At 43.1% G+C, this 18,833-nt stretch overlaps 6 protein-coding genes across 6 annotated transcripts; 1 reads left to right on the forward strand and 5 right to left on the reverse strand.

Annotated features, from left to right (window-relative positions):
* Positions 1–1,418: 1,418 nt before the first annotated feature.
* On the reverse strand, positions 1,419–2,851 carry LACBIDRAFT_299656 (uncharacterized protein; the record flags this gene model as incomplete). The annotated part of the gene is made up of 2 exons (XM_001882594.1): positions 1,419–2,319; positions 2,370–2,851. The coding sequence occupies 2 exons, from the start codon at positions 2,849–2,851 to the stop codon at positions 1,419–1,421; spliced, it is 1,383 nt and encodes a 460-aa protein (XP_001882629.1).
* A 1,609-nt stretch (positions 2,852–4,460) lies between these two features.
* Positions 4,461–4,680, reverse strand: LACBIDRAFT_299657 (uncharacterized protein; the record flags this gene model as incomplete). The annotated part of the gene is made up of 2 exons (XM_001882595.1): positions 4,461–4,607; positions 4,660–4,680. The coding sequence occupies 2 exons, from the start codon at positions 4,678–4,680 to the stop codon at positions 4,461–4,463; spliced, it is 168 nt and encodes a 55-aa protein (XP_001882630.1).
* Positions 4,681–6,564: 1,884 nt separating this feature from the next.
* LACBIDRAFT_299658 (uncharacterized protein) lies at positions 6,565–6,867 on the reverse strand (the record flags this gene model as incomplete). The annotated part of the gene is made up of 3 exons (XM_001882596.1): positions 6,565–6,584; positions 6,644–6,673; positions 6,726–6,867. The coding sequence occupies 3 exons, from the start codon at positions 6,865–6,867 to the stop codon at positions 6,565–6,567; spliced, it is 192 nt and encodes a 63-aa protein (XP_001882631.1).
* Positions 6,868–10,298: 3,431 nt separating this feature from the next.
* LACBIDRAFT_299659 (uncharacterized protein) lies at positions 10,299–10,720 on the forward strand (the record flags this gene model as incomplete). Its single annotated transcript, XM_001882464.1, has 2 exons — positions 10,299–10,490; positions 10,541–10,720. The coding sequence occupies 2 exons, from the start codon at positions 10,299–10,301 to the stop codon at positions 10,718–10,720; spliced, it is 372 nt and encodes a 123-aa protein (XP_001882499.1).
* A 3,285-nt stretch (positions 10,721–14,005) lies between these two features.
* Positions 14,006–14,167, reverse strand: LACBIDRAFT_299660 (uncharacterized protein; the record flags this gene model as incomplete). Its single annotated transcript, XM_001882597.1, has 1 exon — positions 14,006–14,167. The coding sequence occupies one exon, from the start codon at positions 14,165–14,167 to the stop codon at positions 14,006–14,008; it is 162 nt and encodes a 53-aa protein (XP_001882632.1).
* A 5-nt stretch (positions 14,168–14,172) lies between these two features.
* Positions 14,173–14,807, reverse strand: LACBIDRAFT_299661 (uncharacterized protein; the record flags this gene model as incomplete). The annotated part of the gene is made up of 2 exons (XM_001882598.1): positions 14,173–14,486; positions 14,531–14,807. 2 exons carry the CDS (start codon positions 14,805–14,807, stop codon positions 14,173–14,175), a joined length of 591 nt encoding a protein of 196 aa, XP_001882633.1.
* Positions 14,808–18,833: the final 4,026 nt, after the last annotated feature.

Here is an 18,833-nt window from a genome sequence, read left to right on the forward strand (position 1 = left end):
AGACAATCTGCCGGACTGGAAATTTCATTCATATGTCTTCATCTTCGTCCCAACCAGGTCTGTCAAACCTGGTGGACCGCTCATATGTCCAGATGTCCTTTCCTATTTGCTGTTCCACCTTCATGCGCAACACGCATCCCATAGCTCCCGATTCGTCCTGATCTCGCTTTGCCTTCCTCCAGTACTCGTCTGCCTGGCCATGTTGCTTCAAACGACAATCAGCTAGGTCAATCAAGACAACGAGTCAGGATATGGTTCGGGCTCGGCTTCCCCAGCATTCAATGCCGACTCCCGTACGAGGACATTGTTTATGCAAACGTCGGGATTGAGGACGTCAAAATGGGAAACTCCGTCAATGAGCTCGACAGTCGTATCCGCGACTCGCTTCAAAAGGTCGATAGGCAGGGGAGGCACGCGACTTGTCCATGTGCTCACGAAATTGCGAAGGGATATGGATGGAATATATTCCAACAGGAGCCCTTTGACTATTGTGCCGTCTAGTCGTGAAAGGGAGACAGAGCAGTAGAGCTTGGGCAACCAGGTCCCTTGCCCTTCTTTTAACCTTTCGTAGGTCTGTTTCTCCTGTTTGTAAAACAATTGGCATCATTCTTGGAGATAAGCCTCGAACTCTCCATCGCTCATGTCTTCTTCGCCGTGGAAAGATTTACGGGGACTCTCCTGCCGATACTGCCGATAAGCGAGCTCTTTGGTCTCAGACCAGGGTTGGTTGTTGTCCATCTCCTCTCGGAAGTTGACCATGCAGCGATAGTCGTATAGTTTCAGGACAGCTTCGCTTGCGCCCACGGAGGCGGGATCGAGTAGGGAAACCCTAACGACCGGAGACATCGTGAAAGGGTAAAAGGCATGGGTAACTTTTGCGGATACAATGAATGTTCTGCCAGTGTTATTGAGTGATTCAGCGGAGAGGTTGAGCTGCGTTCCTGGTGAGGTATAAGCTTGGATTGCCAGATGATGATGTTCTTCCATCACTGGACTCGATGGGTCTCGTCCTGCTGGAGATGCTTCTACGCCTGGTGAGGGCCGAATTGCGTCTCTGATAGACATTAGCAGGCACAAAGCCAGCAATGGCTGTGTCGAACAAAACTGGTGAAAAAGGGGTCATCATAGGCTCAAGCAGGTTACACCTGCGCACATAGGACGCAATGTGCATGAGTGCCAAGGATTTTACTTTTTTTGATCTTAACCTTGTACATATAACATGCAATTATACAGTACCTGGACTTACATAGCATAGAAATACATGTCATATAAAAGAGTACCAATAACGACTAAAACAATATGTTAGTATGCATTGTGTCCAAAATCGTTGCAAACGATGTCCTCCAAAAAAGTCTGTCTGGGGAATTTAACGTTCAAACGTCCAAGTGAATCGAAGTTCAATCCCACCAGAAAGTTGTTCACCCCGCTATCTTGCCAAATATATCCAAAGCTCTCCTCAGCCCACCATGCATCCGCTTCTTCACCATCCTTCGTGAATTCCCCGTCGTCGTCGTCGTCGCTGACCCAGCCATCGTCGTCGTCCCACCCGAGCCAGAAGAACTAGCAGCCAACGGATTCCGACAAACTTCCGCATACACGCAGTCCCTCCACGCCGCATACATCAACACCACAAAATTCTGCCCCTCCGGACTACCAGACGTATACGGCGTTGTATCGTGCCAGTTTAGTGGGTTCACTGCTGGCGTTGCGATCCCCGTTTTTGTGATGTGTGGGTTGCCGGAGGAGTCGTAGGCGCCTAGGACGGCGCGGATGTTGTCTGCCCATGATATGTAACTGGAAACGGAGGAGGAAGAGGTAGAATTGGAGGAGTTGGAGGAGGAAGAAAAAACGTCGGGACGGAGAACAGCCATTCGATACGCTACGCTCGCCAACAGCGTACTCCCCGAAATCTCAGGAAACCCCTGTCCATCACCACTCGTATCATTCAAATAATTCCTCAACAACCCAAAACTCATGGGCGAGCTCATCGCGCCGTCTAATATCTCCTTGATGTACCCCGTCAACCCCACCACCGCATCCGCCTGCGCACTGCCATTAAGCTGTTGCGCGAACGGGGATTTGATAAACGTAGCGAGGACGCGCGTCATCCCAGCTGCGGCCCACCCATTCCCCGTCGACCAGAGTCCTGTGTCTTGGTTTTGGGGACCCATGATGTGCATCCACGCTCCGCCGCTCGAGGGTTGGAGGACTTGTCGGTAGAGTTGGCATTGGGTGAATGATTGGAGGAGGATTGACGCGTTTTGAGTGTCTGCGCCGTAGTATGCCAGGAACGGTGGGACCATGTACACAAAGTCTGCCCTGGGCGCAAGGACGTCAGTATCCAGTAACGATGGAGATGGAGAAGGTACCAAAGCTCAGCAACGTCCGGACGATGCGATATCGCGCCATTCGACCATCGTGGGATCTGAGTGAGCAGCGCATCCACCGTTTCCTTTGCAGCAGCCATATACTCCCCATCCAACTTACCCAACATCACCGCACTCACCCCCAAACTCGACGGATCACCCGCAGCACCACTACCTGCACTCAACGCCGCATACCCCGTCCCGAAATCCACCTTTGACGATGCGTAGTTCAAAGCGATGACCCTCGCTGCTGGTAGTGCTGGTATCGGGAACGGGGTCGAGCCAAAGACGGAGAATTGGGGCGTGAAGAGTTCGAGTTGGGCTTCGGCGGATGTGCCGTATTCCCAGGAGTACCGGGGGAGGGATTGGGCGAGGGAGACGACGTTTTTTATGGAGAAGCCTGGGTTGTAGGGGAGTGGGTTGTAGGTTGTTAGAGTTGCGGAGAGGAGGGCGATGGTGTTGAGGATGGTGTTGTTCCCCGCCATTGCAAGACGGTGAGGCCAACGTCGAGTAGCATAGTCGTGTACAAAATTCAACGCGTCACGCGTCATGCATTCATGCCTTCAAGTTCACACCACTCTAAACGTCCTCCAACAACTTGGACGCGTATTGTTGTTATTCACCTCACTTCCTTCCACTTACTACAACGACAATGAAAGGACCTGCTACAAAAACCTCAAGATCGCAAGTCAGGCGATGTGGATTGTCCAGGGCAATGACGAGGATGGGTGTGAGGTAAGCTCTATTTCCGATACCACGTTCAAGGAAATAACGGTCGATTCAACAAGTTTGACTTTTTATCCAACAGTTCGTCTTATTTCTACATACAAACAAGGTTTTTCACCAGCGTACAGGTCGTTCACTACGTACACCGATGCCCACTACATTCGACGGATGCTCACCACAGTTAACGACGTCGCATCGGACAGGCCAAGGGAGGTGGTGACGACGGTTTAGCGAGGGATGGAAATGGAGGGCGGAGAGGATGAATGGAGGAAACGTCGATAGCAGCTGTTTGGACATTGGGTAAACATTGTTGCCGCCCACGTACCTTTCCATACCATTCACGACGATCTCCTAGACTGCAAGAAACGATCTCTACGCCAATGACATGACCTAGCAAAACGTCTTCCCATCCAATACGACGTCCGAAAGAGCACCACTTCGCGGTTTACACGGCGTAAAGGACGGAGAGGCGCTGAAGTCGCTAGCTACGCTGATACCGACGACATTCGACGACATCGTGCTGGTCAAACGGGGGGGGGGGTGGTGATGACGGTTTAGCGAGCGCCGAGCGAAGGCAGGTGATGGTGATGAAATGGATTTGAGAGGATGACCGCTGACTAGCGAAGGATGGATGTCACCGACAAGAGCTGTTGCGAGCTTGGGTAAGTCATCTACAAATCCATAGACACTGTTACCGCTCACGTACCTTTCCAAACAAGTGAACGCTGCCTTCACCTGGAGTCAGCCAATGTTTTATCACGGTTGCAGTGTACACCTTATCTCTCAAAGAGCGTATGGCCTTCTCGAGGTTGTTCGTCATTGGCGGAATCCGTGACTATCCCGATTCGAAGATACGAATGGTCCTTCTTCGTCTGATCTACAACCACGTTCCAGTCAAACTAGGGCGGGCCGACTTCGAACCTCCCCACTCCAAGACGCTTGCTCCTTCAAGCTCACATTTTGCGGTTGCAATTGCATCTGGCGGCACTCAAAGCTTTGTCGATCAATGTTGACGCGATGTCGCCTAGCGCTTGGCTAAGCGCTTTACGTGTCACCACTACCCCCCAGACCGCATGAAACTCTACGCTGACAAAGAAACTCAGAGAAACGACTTACGTTCGTGATTGGATGTCCGAAACCACAGGCTGGAAGGCGAGCACTCCTAGTTTAGGATGGCGACGCGTTGCGAAATTGTGGGGGGTTGGCAGTGGAAAGGGCGTGATGATGGGTTGGAAGGGGATGGGCGGCAGAACGGGAAGTTCTGCTCTCGCTTTGTGTGAGTGATCTACAGCTCCATTCCACTATTGAGACTCACGTACCTTTTGTAGAACCGCTTCAACGCCAGGCTTCGGTTTCAATGCGGGTAAGTCAGGGCAGCAATCGTTCATGGCCAGAACTTCCCCAACCTTTTGGCTCCACTGTCACACGTTCTTCCCGGCCTATTCGACCACTTCTCGCTGGTGGTCTTAAGTGGCGCGGACGAAAGTTGACGAGGAAGTCGACATGCTGTGTCCTCTTTGACATCACGCCAGTCATTCGTAACTGGGCCTTATCATAACCGACTTACCTCCTCATGTAGAACTCGCATGAACGGTTGATGCTATCACTTCGACCGTGGGTAAGTTGATAAACTGAGAATCGATATAGGATCTGACGTACCTTCAGCCCTAGCACCTTCCTGAACGGTGGCGGGCAAGGTATTGACATCGGGCACTTACTGTGGCAAGGTATGCAACTGTTATAAAAAGAGAAATGTGAAACTGATGTACTTTTGGTGTGGAAGCATACAATGACGAATAACCCACTCCCCCTACAAGAAACATCATGTACACTAACTGGGAAAAAAGAATGTCTGGTCATTTTTTGGACAAAGTTGGTGCTGTAACACAAGAACCAAACATTTTCAGAACTAAGCTCTGGTGTATGAGACATAGCTAAGGAGGTGTAGATTGTACATACCAAGTCTGGGGATGAATGAATGAAAACTCAGGATAAGGCAGAGCATTCACTGTGACAACTTCCAAAAATGGGATTTGACAAAATGGGAAATTCTGAATGACTGCAACCTACTGGAAGCAATTCACAATTTGAAGCAGAAATATTTTAAACACTCAATCTCCCTGCTATTGTCATAAGCCCCATAAAGTCTCTGAGATATAAAATTCTATAGTCTCCCCAAAAAAGTGAATTTGAATTGATTCCCCTCCTTGGACATTTGCAGTTGCAAATATTGCCCAGGATTGATAGGAGAAGGTATCTATTGTCATAGTATTGTACATATACATAACTACTACTGTTCCATGATTTGATTTGACCACATTGCCAGGAATAAAGCATTTAATGGCTAATAAAACTTCAAGAAACTGTGAAAATTAAGAGACATATAGTCAATATGGTTCCCAGAAACCCTGCTTCCAAGGGGTTACAGTTAATATGGGTGTTTTGAAATGTCCATGCCAAGTGCTTCTACCTATCTTTTGAGTTTTGGGCACAGATGCTTCTCAAATGGCCCACAAAGCTCACTGAAGCATGACAGAGAGATTTCCAAATCAGGCCTAGAAAGGTCTGGGGGTCTCAGATCCTTGTATGAATAGGACCTCTGTTTATTTCCTTGGGATAGTGTTCCTAGATATGAGAAGTGCCTTGTGAAATATTTTCAGCCCCAATTCACCAAGAAAAATGTCAAGGATTGGTCCAGGACGATTGCTCTATGCAAAATGTACTTTTCTTGGAGACTATTCAAGTTATACCCAGTGTAAATTTATTTGCTATCATATTATACTTCAGGTGTTGTTTAAAGGACATCCTTAGTCTCCATGGATTAACTCAAAAGGGTGGTAGCATTTTTTCTTCATGCAGAAAAGAAGGACCGATGTTGTAGAAACTTGTTTACTTTCAGAAAAACTCTGGAAATTAACTTCTACAGACATCATACAATGGTCATTTTAACATTTCTACCTACCTTTTGTATTATACACACTACAAACATTAATAGGGAGTCATTTTTCCTCATTCCAACAAATATATTGAGTGAAAAATACATAAAGTGGAGAACAAGTTCAAATTTACCTTTTAGGGGAGGATATAAATTTTCTAGCCCAAAGACTTTATGAAGCTCATAACAATAGCAGGGAGATTCAGTGTTCAAAATATCTCTTCCTCAAGTTGTGAATTGCTTTCAGTAGGTTGCAGTCATTCAGAATTTCCCATTTTGTCAAATCCCATTTTTGGAAGTTGTCACAGTGAATGCTCTGCCTTATCCTGAGTTTTCATTCATTCATCCCCAGACTTGGTATGTACAATCTACACCTCCTTAGCTATGTCTCATACACCAGAGCTTAGTTCTGAAAATGTTTGGTTCTTGTGTTACAGCACCAACTTTGTCCAAAAAATGACCAGACATTCTTTTTTCCCAGTTAGTGTAAATCATCTTTGGTGATGTGCGGGCTACACGACGACACTGACCTGGTATTCAGAACATCCAATAGAGTCCTGAAACGACGTGCGAGCGTATCAGCAAAGCGAGGAGGTGAAGTAGATAGGGGACTCACTGTGGGCGGCATCACGGACGACTCCAACGACTGCGGAGGACAATCAGCAAACAAAAAACACATTGTGAACGAAAGGGCTTACCGATCGGGGGCGATGATGACGATGAGCAAGCAAGATAGAGTGAAAGGTGTCGCCATCGAGAGGGAAAGGAGGAGAGGGTAGTAAGGTAAGCGGAGGAATGGAATCCTATCGAATACAAAGCTAACCCAGTCCTTTTATACATTCAGGAAGATAACCGAGAGTACGTACATACACATGACCCTTGTAGCCGGACTGGTTACACACATCAACAAAATTTATTCCAGGGTCCGGTGAAGATTACAGGGTTCACAAATTCAGGAAATCGACGCAGAGGAATGGTCCTCATTGGGTGACTTCCCGTAACATACTGTCATGTGACCCCTAACGGGTCATCAGCACTAACGGGTCAACAAGCTATAGCACCACAACGATCCATGCTATGCATTTGAAATTTTGAACAGACTTTGACAATGTACATGTGGCCGTGTGTGGAGATTTATTGGATAGAACATTGAGCATGAGCTGAGATATAAGGGAGATAAGATGGTCATATTGTTGTTTTGCCAAGTTTGCCCATCAAAGGAAGTCTATCTAATTGATGACCATTTCTCTCCACAGTGCTACCTCTATTGACACAAATATTTTTGAAAGTTTACAGTGGAGGTATTGGTAACTCGCACACAAAAATTTAAATCAGATAAGGAGAATATGAGGTGTCTAAGAATATTTTACAGTTGGCTTATGGGTGTTGACCAATTCAGGGCAAACAGGTCAAGGCATTTTAACACTACCCAAAAGCATCCCTCCAGAATAAAACTTACAGATACAATATGTATATGTTTCCTCCTACTCACTCGCAAAATTTTATGTGCTCCCAATGAGAGGGAGGCATGCAATCTGCAATTTAAGCTAAAGTGACCCAGTAATGGTCACATGACAGTAAATTCGCTAGATTTAAATAAATCAATGAGATCTAGGGTCTTTTGCCAGGATGCCAAGTCTTGTAAGGGTTCGACTTTGGTGGAGGCCCTGGTTGACACCCAGTTATAAACCTTAATCTATTCAGAGGGTACAGACCCCTCGAATAGATTTCAAACACTGGAATCAACCCTGTTATCATGACACCTTTCCTTCCTGGGTATGTTTTCTTCCCACCTAGCTTAGTCAGCTCTACCTCATCCTCTCTACTCTCCTACGGCTGAGGGCAGTCTGCTCTCTCGTTATAATTTGAAGCCATTACAGAATTTATTAGTAGTGCCAATGTCCTCTGGTTCCAAAATTTCCTCTGCGAAGCTGTTTTTCCTTCCACAAACAATCTTCTCAGCACATAACTCACAGAACCACAGCATGTTCAGCTCAAGTTGACATTTTCTCGGCTTCATTCATTGTGTGTCCTACTTTCTGGCTGATGTGATTGAGCATTAACTATAATACACCCATCCATGGGCCTGTGTGTCCTCAAAACAGCTCAGATGAGAGGGAAGTAAGTTTATTCATGTCTGGTGAATAAATCTAATCAGTTGGCATTACAGTTTATTTGCTTGATTAAATCACAAGCCAGGGTACCCATTTCAAACTCCGATAAGGGTCAGATTTATTTGTTTATATAGATTTATGTTACAGGAAGTCACCCATTGTTTCTGGCGTGTATCGTAATTCCAGAGCTAAACCCCCTGTACACTGACTGCTTTTTCTGTAGATACATCCAGTGTTGTCATTGACCCAGGTCTGACCAGGTCAGTCAAAGGGTCAGTCAAAAAAGGGGGGTCAAGTCAAGATTCTTGAATGACCTGGGTCAAGAGTTTTCGTGGGATAAAGGAAAGCGCGGGCTGAGAGGGTGCCTCATATTTACACTTGCAGAGATTTGTTAGACTCAAGGTAGACTCAGTTTTGAAGTACAAGAAATGTCTTCAGTATAAAGTAGCTACCTCAAATTCAATAGAATACTTACCAACCATTTTTCTGATTTTGCAGTTGAAGCTTCAGGAGATACTAAAAAAGGTCAGCATGAGCTATCTTGCAAGTGTGCCGTCGTTGATTGACTCAGGCTGGCACTCTTCCCTTCTGCAAGCTTCACGATCCGCTGCTTGCTTAGCTCAGATGTACATGCTGACACGATATTTTTTAGCATGTGTGTGTTTGTTCTGGAAATTTATGTCAGAGTGGTTCCACAGATGCGACTTTGAGGGCATGACAGCTTACAGATTTCAGCACTTCAGCACTCATGCCCTCCCACTTTGAGCTAGCGTATTTGGTACCCCTTCCGTGTCCAATGTCATTATTGCTATGCTTGTCTTGACGCTTGTACTAGGTACTACGTTGTCCTGAATTACATTATGTCATCATGGTCAACGTGATTTCTGCGTGACATTGACCCCTTGACCTCTTTTGACTGACCCTTTGACTTGACCTTTTTCTTGACAGGGTCAAACAGGTCAAGACAACACTGGATACATCAAGTATGTAATTTGTTGTCAAATTTAATTCTGTCAATGGAGGTCTAAACAAAGTCCATAAATATCCACAGTTTCCTCCCCTCGCTTACTTGTGTATGGCGAAGTTGGAAGATATTTCAAACCAGGGCTACAAGGGGCTACGCACAAGCCCTAAGCGGAGCTGTCATCATACATGTGGAATAAACAGAATCCAATGGAGAGGAAAGAGACACAAATTCTGTGCACTTAGATCCCTGTTACCTATCTTCCAGCACCAGACAATCCAGAAGGCCTAAAAGAGACAGATTGGATACAGGTAACTAAGTAAGACCCCAATGTGCGTACCTGTCAGTTTCAAGGGGAAATTTCAAGCACAGTATGTTGTGTCTGTGAGGGTGGGGAGGAGGAGAAGGACTTGGCTAGAGTGGTAGCTCAAACTTCTCAACCAGATGCTTACAACCGAAATTTCTATCAAACTCACTACAAGGGTACATTAAAAAATGGGCAAGATTGTGCAACTGGAGTACAAAGAGGGTGAAATCGCAGAATGGTGCAAAGATATGCAGATCCCCACTAACGAACTTCTGGCAATGGAAGTTCTGGAATTCTAGGCACAAAATATTCTGAATATCATTTGAACAGGACCCTGACACATAATACTGTCAGTTTGAAGGGGAAAATTTCCAAGTGCAACAATTACAGTGCAGATGATGGGGAGGAGGAGGGGAGACAAAAACAGGTATTACTAGACTTCAGTGCACAAATGAACTCTGTTCAAGAGCTGGTTCGCTTTATTACCAATGGGAATATACGTAGACTACTAAAAATTGCTGTTCAAATGAGTGGAATATGCGAAATGCAAGGCCTTAGCAGCATTGCACGCACTTTCCTGCTGACAATCTTCTAGCACAAAAAGCTCTAGAAATTCAGGCACTTTGATACCAGATAATATATCCAAATAGGACCCTGATATGAAAATTGATCTGTTCCAAGGAGAAGTTCTAAGCACAGCAATGTATTCCTGAATGGATGATGGGGAGGAGGAGGAGTAGATAGGGAATGTCATGGGTTTAAAAACCCATACGGGTTGAAGTCGCAGGTGGGTACAGGTTGGCATTTTCATACCCCAACAAAACCTGTACCTGTGACATGGGTGTGATGGGTGTGACATGTCAATCATGAACACATCACCTTCACCATGACACTCAACCACCACCACCATACCCTCCAGCATGGTTACCAGACAGCGTGGCATGGCAACAACAATGCAAAAGACTCGGATATGTCGGTCAGTAGTAGTGACACACAGACCACAGCAACCACAACAACGATGAGTCAAACACGATGGAATATGGGGGGGATAGACACAAACAGAGGGCGGGCTTACAAGGTGCGCCTGTGAAGTTCTCTTTTCTTTTTGTTTCCTGACTATTACAACAGCACCACGACAACGGCACCTGCCAATGGACCCCACCTCACAGATCAACGCCAACACAGTCACATGCAGTTGCTCACCACCACACAACACAATGCTGTCAAAACACTGGCACATGCCCTGTGCCCCAGTTACCATTTCCTGACTTTCCAATCCTCGCAGGGTTGCATGGCAGTATTGATTGACACTTGCCCTGCCTTTGCGAGGTTCATTGGTCATTTCTGAAGGGATACCCACACATGGGTTGGGAACCCCCGGGTTTTTGTAAACCCTTGACCTGTACCTGTGAAAACCCACACCCATGGATGCAGGTATGGGTTTTGATGGGTACGGGTGCAGGTTACTCTGGAAAACCCCAGGGTAGCCCATGACATTCCCTAGGAGTAGACCACGGCAGGTATTCTACACACCAACAATTTTCTGTGGCTTCAACTATTAGACTTTTACATTGGCATAACATATGCCTATTCTAATACATATACTTTAAATGAGTGGGATAGCTTGGTGTCTGAATTTATCGACAATGCTCACCAAGCGCATGTTCCCACTAAAAATCTTCTTACACACCAAAAGTTTGGAGAATCCAGGCACCTGAAGGATATAAGATGAGCTATCCAAATAAGACCATGATATGTAACTTTATTTGTTTCAAGGAGAACTTCCAAGTGCAATGTATTCTGGGGTGGTGATTGGAGGAGGATGCCGAGGACACTTTGGTAAGTGTACTTTGATTTTTGTCTGCCAATAATTCTTGGTGCATTACTTGTTGGCTATGATACAAGATGGAAAGGATATCCTTTCCAAATCAATTGTTAGTGAGGAAGCGCAGCAGACAGAATAGTTTTTGCACACCTGCACACACTGCACATTGTTGTGTAGAATATTATAGCACCAGAACTTGCAGAAATTCAGAGACAATAATAAAGGGTCTATAATTCAGAATAGAACCTTAACATTCACAATATTTAGTTTTGAGGAGAACTTTCAAGCACAACCAGACATTTTATAGAGAAAATGGTGCACATTGGCTCCATGGACCAGGTAATCTTCTAAAAATCTCTGTGCAGATGTGCTGGTCACTCAAACAACAGCTACTATGTATGTAAATCTATTCTTCAACGTTTGGAGTCATCAATATGTTGAAATTGAAGAGTGGAGGCAGAAGTCAATTGTTTTGAAGTGGATTTTCATAATTTCATTCATTCAATAGATAGATTTCAGAGATAAGATAATGGAACATGATTCAGATGATCTCCTTGCTTGCAACCATCATCATTCACCCTCCCTTCCCACTCCTTGAGAGTTTACAAGAGAAGGAATTCCTGCATAGAGTTGCAAGGATAGCTGCCAAAATAGCCTGTGAGAACATATTTACTTACATGACTTTTTCTAGATGGAGTTGGTACACCATGTGGTTAGTGTTTACAGGTCCGGTCCATAGGACCGAAAAAAACCGGTGGACCGGACTGAACCGGACCATGGACCGGTCTTTTTTTCGGTTGCAGTTGCCCCAATTTGGGGTTGGTCCGGTTGCTGGTTGCCTCATTTCAAAAATCTTATAAAACCGTTCAAAGACCAGTTTAAATCGGTTGCAACCGGTTAAACGGTTACATGCGTTACATACCCTTGTAACCACGTTTATTACCTTTAATTGGGTTTTTGTTTCATCAATAATGGTTAAGAACTGAGAAAGATATAACCAAATTCATTTTGGCACAAATACTTGTTTGTGCAACTTGTACCAGAATGACTTTAATTCTAACTCACTCAAACTTTCATTATTTTGCTTGATTCAATTTTTGGATATTGACATTTTAAGTATGAAAATATACTCACCATCTATCAATATATAGTATGCATCAAATAATTTACAGTTGCCACATTACATTTTGCCCAAGTCTTTATGAGATGTAATTCGGTTTCAGTCATAACTATGTCAAGTGTTCATTAATATTCTTAAGAATTGGTAGAATAATGGGTATTTATATGTTTTACTATGATATATAACCAGTTCATTTTTTAGAGCAATAATAATTGAGATATAAATGGTTTATATTGGTATAATAAATTTTACGCAAAAAGACCGGTCTGAATCAGTTTGAACATGGTCCATGGACCGCAAAAGACCGGTCCTAGGTGGTTCGGTTCGGTTCCCTCAATATCTGGGTCGGTCCTAGACAGGTTGCGGTCCACGGTTGCCTGTTTTCAGGGCAAAAAACCGGACTGAACCGGACCTGCGAACACTACACATGGTCATGCCTGTGTCAAGTCATCAACCGCAATTTTGTGCTCTTTCCAAGTGAAAACATGTAAGCAAGGTGTTGGAGTCGCACATTGCATCCTTGTGATGGGCTTCTGACACTGTGAGATTTCAGAATGTGTGAGAAGCTCCCCTGAAATTTTGACATACAAAGTGTGTTGGTGATCTGTTTCTTGTGTGATGATTGGACATGTATGTGGGTCTGGCAGCAGAAGTCTGAGGGTATTGCAAGCAGGTAGGTAAAGGTGGCTGTGAATTGATGATGAATTATGCACCTTATGCAGCCGCCTCTTCACACGCCACTCGACAACATATCATGAACCTCTAGCAACAGGACCCTGGCTATTTAAGAAATGGTGAGTAATCTTCAATTCAAGGAAACTGAAATTCACTTGTGCACCATTGGCAATGGGGGCTGTGATGGGGGTCTATAGAAATGGTGAAGGGAGGGAAGTCTAATAGATTGCAAGAAGGTAAGTATGCAAAAAAGGTTGTGTTCAGGTCAAGAATACTCATCTGGTGTAGAAGGGTAGGAGATGAGTGTGCTAGGTGGTAGACAAGAATATCAGAGGTGGGAGGAGAGCCGAGGGTGTGTGTGGCAACTTTGAAAATTTGGTGAGCGGTATCCCAAATCTCTGTGGAATCACCAGCATCACACACGTAATTGGGCCTTGCCAGCAATGCATTCCACCAATGTTCCACACAATGGTGTAATCTTCTATTCAAAATGTGTGTTCCTGGAAATTTTTCATTTGCTACCATCCTTTTGAATTGATCCATGGAGACTCAGGATGTCTTTTAAACAATGCCTAAAGTATAGCATGATAGCAAATTAATTTACACTGGGTATAACTTGAAAGGTCCTCAATAAAAGTACATTTTGCATAGAGCAAGAAAGGTGTGGGGTCTCAGATCCTTATATAAATAGGACCTCTGTTTATTTCTTTGGAATAGTGTTACTAGGCATGAGAAGTGCCCAATTCTTGACTTTGCTTAGAATAATATTTTTCTAAGTAGTTTACCAGAACTGTACTGGCTGCCTTGTCTGTCATCTTTTCTTTTTCATGTTTTAAGTATTCTGTAAGATACAAATTCCTAGTCTCTTCTGCAGAGAATTGATTGTCCACGGGTAAGGCATACAATAGGACTTTATATCCCCCTTCACTGTCTTCTTTGAAAGCTATCACTACTTCTCATTGATCTTTCTCAATCAAATCATCAAGGGTTGAAAAACTTTCTCTGTTTTCAGTTGAAGATCCTCTTCAGTGTGCATTTTCATCATTACTGGTGGTTTTCCTCTGTCAAAGGTGGGTAACATTGCCCTTCTGCCAGAGTTTGGATCTGTTATGGTCACTGTCTGTCTCCCGTCCATAGAGTTTATGACATGCTCCCTGTTAACACGTCAAAGGGCCTGCCCAATAGTACCTTATAGGCTGGGTCCTGTATTACATGCACTTGCAGGGAAATCATAATTCCTCCAAAGTTAAATGGAACATTTTTGGCAAGACAAGGGTCTTTTCCACAGTTCTTCGCACCTTGCATTTGAATGGTTATATCAGGATCCCAAGGGACTGCTAATTTCTTAGCAACATCCGCATCCATTGATACAATTTGTGAGCCACCATCCAACAAGCTCTCTACTTGACCAAACTTATTAATTACTGGATAAATCGATTTTAAAGCATGGGACTCTTTAGATACGAAAATCTCCTTTGGAGTTTATGATGAGCCATGCCTTGCAAGTATTGCTCAATAGGATCTGTCAGGACTATAGAAGCTTTCGGTATTACTCCATCATCCTCTGTTGTGCACATAAAAGTGGCATTGATGTCCAAGTCATTTATATTGATTTTTCCGAAATTAAAATTATCTTCTTGCTTTTTAATTGGAGGTGTGTCTTTATCAACCTCCTCAACTATAGTCACTTTTCGATTGTGAGCAGTCTGAATTGGCACCTTCTTTTTAGCTAAGGCCTTGAACAATTCTTGCCTTACTTCAGGAGAAATGCTCATAAGTACTTCTGCACTTAGAGTAACAGGTGCTTTACAGGCTGTTCAACACTTGTTCCTCATTTTTAACATTTTCTATTGGAGCTAAATGCTTGTATGCTATCGGGCGCTTCTCATAGAATGGCACTGGATCATACTCTTCAACCGATTCTTTCGTGTTACTATTTAAGTCTGGGATACTGAGATATGGTAATTGTTTGTGCCTTGGATTAGGATCCTCGACATCATCATCTCTTTCAAGTAATTTTTGATTATTTTTCAAAGTTTTCTTTGGTCCGTTGAGATTTTCTGGTTTCTTGAGAGGAGTTTCCTCTTCCTCTGATGCTTCGATAATCACAACTTTCCTACCCCTTTTCTTAGGTGTGTCTCCAGTGCCTTTTGTTCTCCAGCATTGGGTTTAGTTTTGCTGGGAGGCCCCTTCATCAGACTCTTTAGTTTCCTGACTGTCCCTGAGTCTCGGTTTGAGATCTATGGGTGATGGCAAACTGTGACGTGTCTACGTCCCTTGCTTTACTAGGGTTTGTAACGAGGATCACAAGCATGTCAGTAAGTTTTAACACTTGGTTATTCATGTTGAGAATCACATCATCTCTTGTATCATGCATTTGGTTTGTAAAAACGGAAATTTCATTTCCATTATTATTATCCAGTAGTCTGATTATACCTGGGACAATAGCTTCTTGACTAAAGACTTCCCCAGGCTCTGCAAACATATTATTTTGTAGAGTCGACTTTTGCCTAGTAGTTTCCTCAACGATTTGCCAAACAGATTTCTCACCATTCCCTCCAGGTACTGCAGTATTATTATGTGTAAAATACATTCGGTTCCCAAGAAGTTTGATTTTCTTCTGGGCCATGTGCACTTCTCTATGTGGACAATTCAAAGTAAAATGGCCTGGTACATCACAGTACCAACAACCATCTGAAGTCATTTTATAACTCACCACTTTGCTTTGTGGGTTACTGACATTTGGTTGTTGGTGAACTATTTCTATCTGTGTGTTTTGTACCATATTACCAGTACTTATCAGTCCCCCACTGATTCCTGCAGGACTACACTATAATTTTGGTAAATTTGAGTTAGAGTGAAAAATTTGGTCAAGTCCTCAGGATTCCTGAGGACTATCAATGATTCTTCATGTACTAAAAGCATACACTATTCTACACTTTTCAGCTTCAGCTATTTGTAATACACTATAGTACACTTCTTAAGCTATCTGCATATCATTTAGTCACTTTCTTCTTCCTCAGATTCTTCCTCTAGGCCCAAGTCATCATCTTTAGCCTCAGTGGCTTCTTTCTTTTGCTTCTTGATGTCTTGCCTGTTTATAACATATTTTGTGTGATAAAAAAGCATGGCATGTATGAACCAATTAAAGTTGCTTGGTGTCATACTTGTGTTAGAGGCCATTGCAAGCATGGCAGAAACAAGTCCTCTTTTGCAAAGGCAATAGAAACCAATTTCCTTTTGTCTGTTTCTCTGGGTACATTTTTATCACACACAAGTAAATTTTCCTATATAAGTCTTCTTCTGGATTGTAAACAAATTAAGCCAGCATCATCACCATTAATAAAAAGCATTTCTATCTTTTTCTTATTTTTGCTTATTTTCTGATTATATGCAGGTAGATTACCATATTTGGAAGTCTACCCTAGAGCCTGAAACTGTTACCCAACATCATTACTAACAATAAGCACCATCCTTCAATTCTCACTGATTTTCTTGACATTTTATGACTATTTTTTAATGGATTACCATATTTGGATGTCTGCTCTGTACCCTGAACACTTTAGCTAACTTATAATACAAAGTTTACTGATATACAATAAATGTGATACAGGATTGGAAGAGAATGCCCAGAAGCCATAGTCAAACAATGGTATATAGCTAGATTTGAATATCTTACATAATTAATTGATCTTTTGTCTTGTACCACCACCATCTTGTCAGCAGTACTGCCTTCCTCTTGCACTACATGTAGTGCTTTGTATATCTGTACTTCCTACAGTATGCATAATCATGTTGGGCGAGCTGAGTATCTTGTAACTGCTCATTGCTCACTTATGGGTGTTGATCTCAGATCCACCCATTCTTGCCTCCTCCTTCCCTCTTGGCTTCAGCTATGCAAGAAGTTCAGAGTGAAGGCTTCACAATAACAGACTGCAAATGTCAGATATAGACTACAAAGTTGGATTATCTCTACAACAGGAGCACTTTACAGTGTAGAGCTACAACTTCCATTTTTTGACTATTTTTGGTAACTGGTCATGTGACCATCATCCCATTACATGGGCCCTAATAGATAAAATTATTCTTTACTTGGTTTTCTCCAGTTTTTGGTCAAAGTGGATGATATTTTCTTTTTGGTATGGACTCTGAAGGTAGTGCCTGACATTCTATATACCATTCAAACTTTTTTTCAAATTTTCCACTATTTTCCAGCAATTTTTGGATCTATTACCATATTTGGAATTGTACCCTTGACCCTGACAACATTATCACAGGAATGGCCATCCACCATTTTCTTCTGATTTTTTGCCTATTTTCTGGCTATTTTTTGTTATGTTACCATATTTGGAACTAGACTCTGGACCCTGACAATGTTACCCAATGTTATCACTAGCAATAAGCACCATTCCCCATTTTTTTCCTATTCTTGACCATATTACTTTATTTGGAACTATAATTTCGACCCTGACAATGTTACTCAATGTTATCACTAGCAATAAGCACCATCCTCCATATTTTTCTGATTTTCTAGCTACTTTTGGATATATTACCATATTCAGAACTGGACCCTGGACCCTGACAACATTAACCAATGTTATCACTGCAATGGGCACCATCCCCCATTTTTTCTGATTTTCTAGCCATTTTCTGGCTATTTTTAGGTCTATATTACTTAATTTGGAACAAGACTCTGGACCCTGACAAGATTACCCAAGGGTATCACCACTATCCTCCATTTTTTTCTGATTTTCTGGCTATTTTTGGCTATATTACCATATTTGGAAATGTGCCCTGGACCCTGAAAACAACCTCCAACATCATTACCAACAGTAAGCACCACCCCCCAATTTTTTCTGATTTTCTGGTTTTTCTGCTATTTTATTGCTATTTTACATCTGAAAAAGTGCACATTTCCTTATTTAGAAATGTGCCCTGGACCCTGAAAGCCACCTCCGACATCACCACCAACAGTGAGCAACACCCTAAGCTCATCGTCGCAAGCAGCAAGCCCTTTACAGCTAATATAATGTGTATAGGCTGGATTTGTAAGCATCGGAAATCTCCGAAAATGACATACTTCCCTTGCGGGCTACCTTTGATTTTGAAGGTAGCCCACAAGGGAAGTACGTCATTTTCGGCTATTTCCAATACTTAGGAAAGTAACTTGATTAGTCATCATTTTTGCGAAAATGAAGATTTCTATGTAGCTCTACCAATTCTGGTCCAAATGACACAGTATTTTTTGCAGTATGCACTCCTTATTTCTAGGATTATTGTGAAATGAGAATAGCTATAGGTAAATACAGATAAATAATCTGAAATTAAATTTTGTAGCCTATCAGCAAACTTTGGTTTCTGTATGCTGAAGTTGAACCCACATGATATCACATGGTTTAAAACAAATACAAACAGTTTCATATACAACACACATATGTAACTTTCACATTCACAACATGTATCCTCACCATACAACCTTATCCAATCCACTGCAAATAGTGTTTATCAAGTTGCACCTGTATACGTGTCCTGTTAACTGTTGCCTTCATTGTAGCCTTGGCCAGTCCAAACCCAATGAACTAGAATGTGTATTCTTTAGAGAGAATATGTGTCCTGTTATTGACTGTTGGCCTCAGCATGGTCTTGGCTAGCCCAAACCTAATATGCATTCTCTTTGAAACTCAGAGAACTTGTAACAACACACTCAAAGCATTTGGACTGGCCAAGACGACGACAAGCGGATGGCAAAAGTAGAAGGGAGAGTCTTGCAGAAGAGGTCACAGGAAACGTGACAATTGAAA

This window comes from Laccaria bicolor, genomic scaffold (assembly GCF_000143565.1).
Source record: "Laccaria bicolor S238N-H82 LACBIscaffold_17 genomic scaffold, whole genome shotgun sequence".
NCBI lineage: Eukaryota > Fungi > Basidiomycota > Agaricomycetes > Agaricales > Hydnangiaceae > Laccaria > Laccaria bicolor.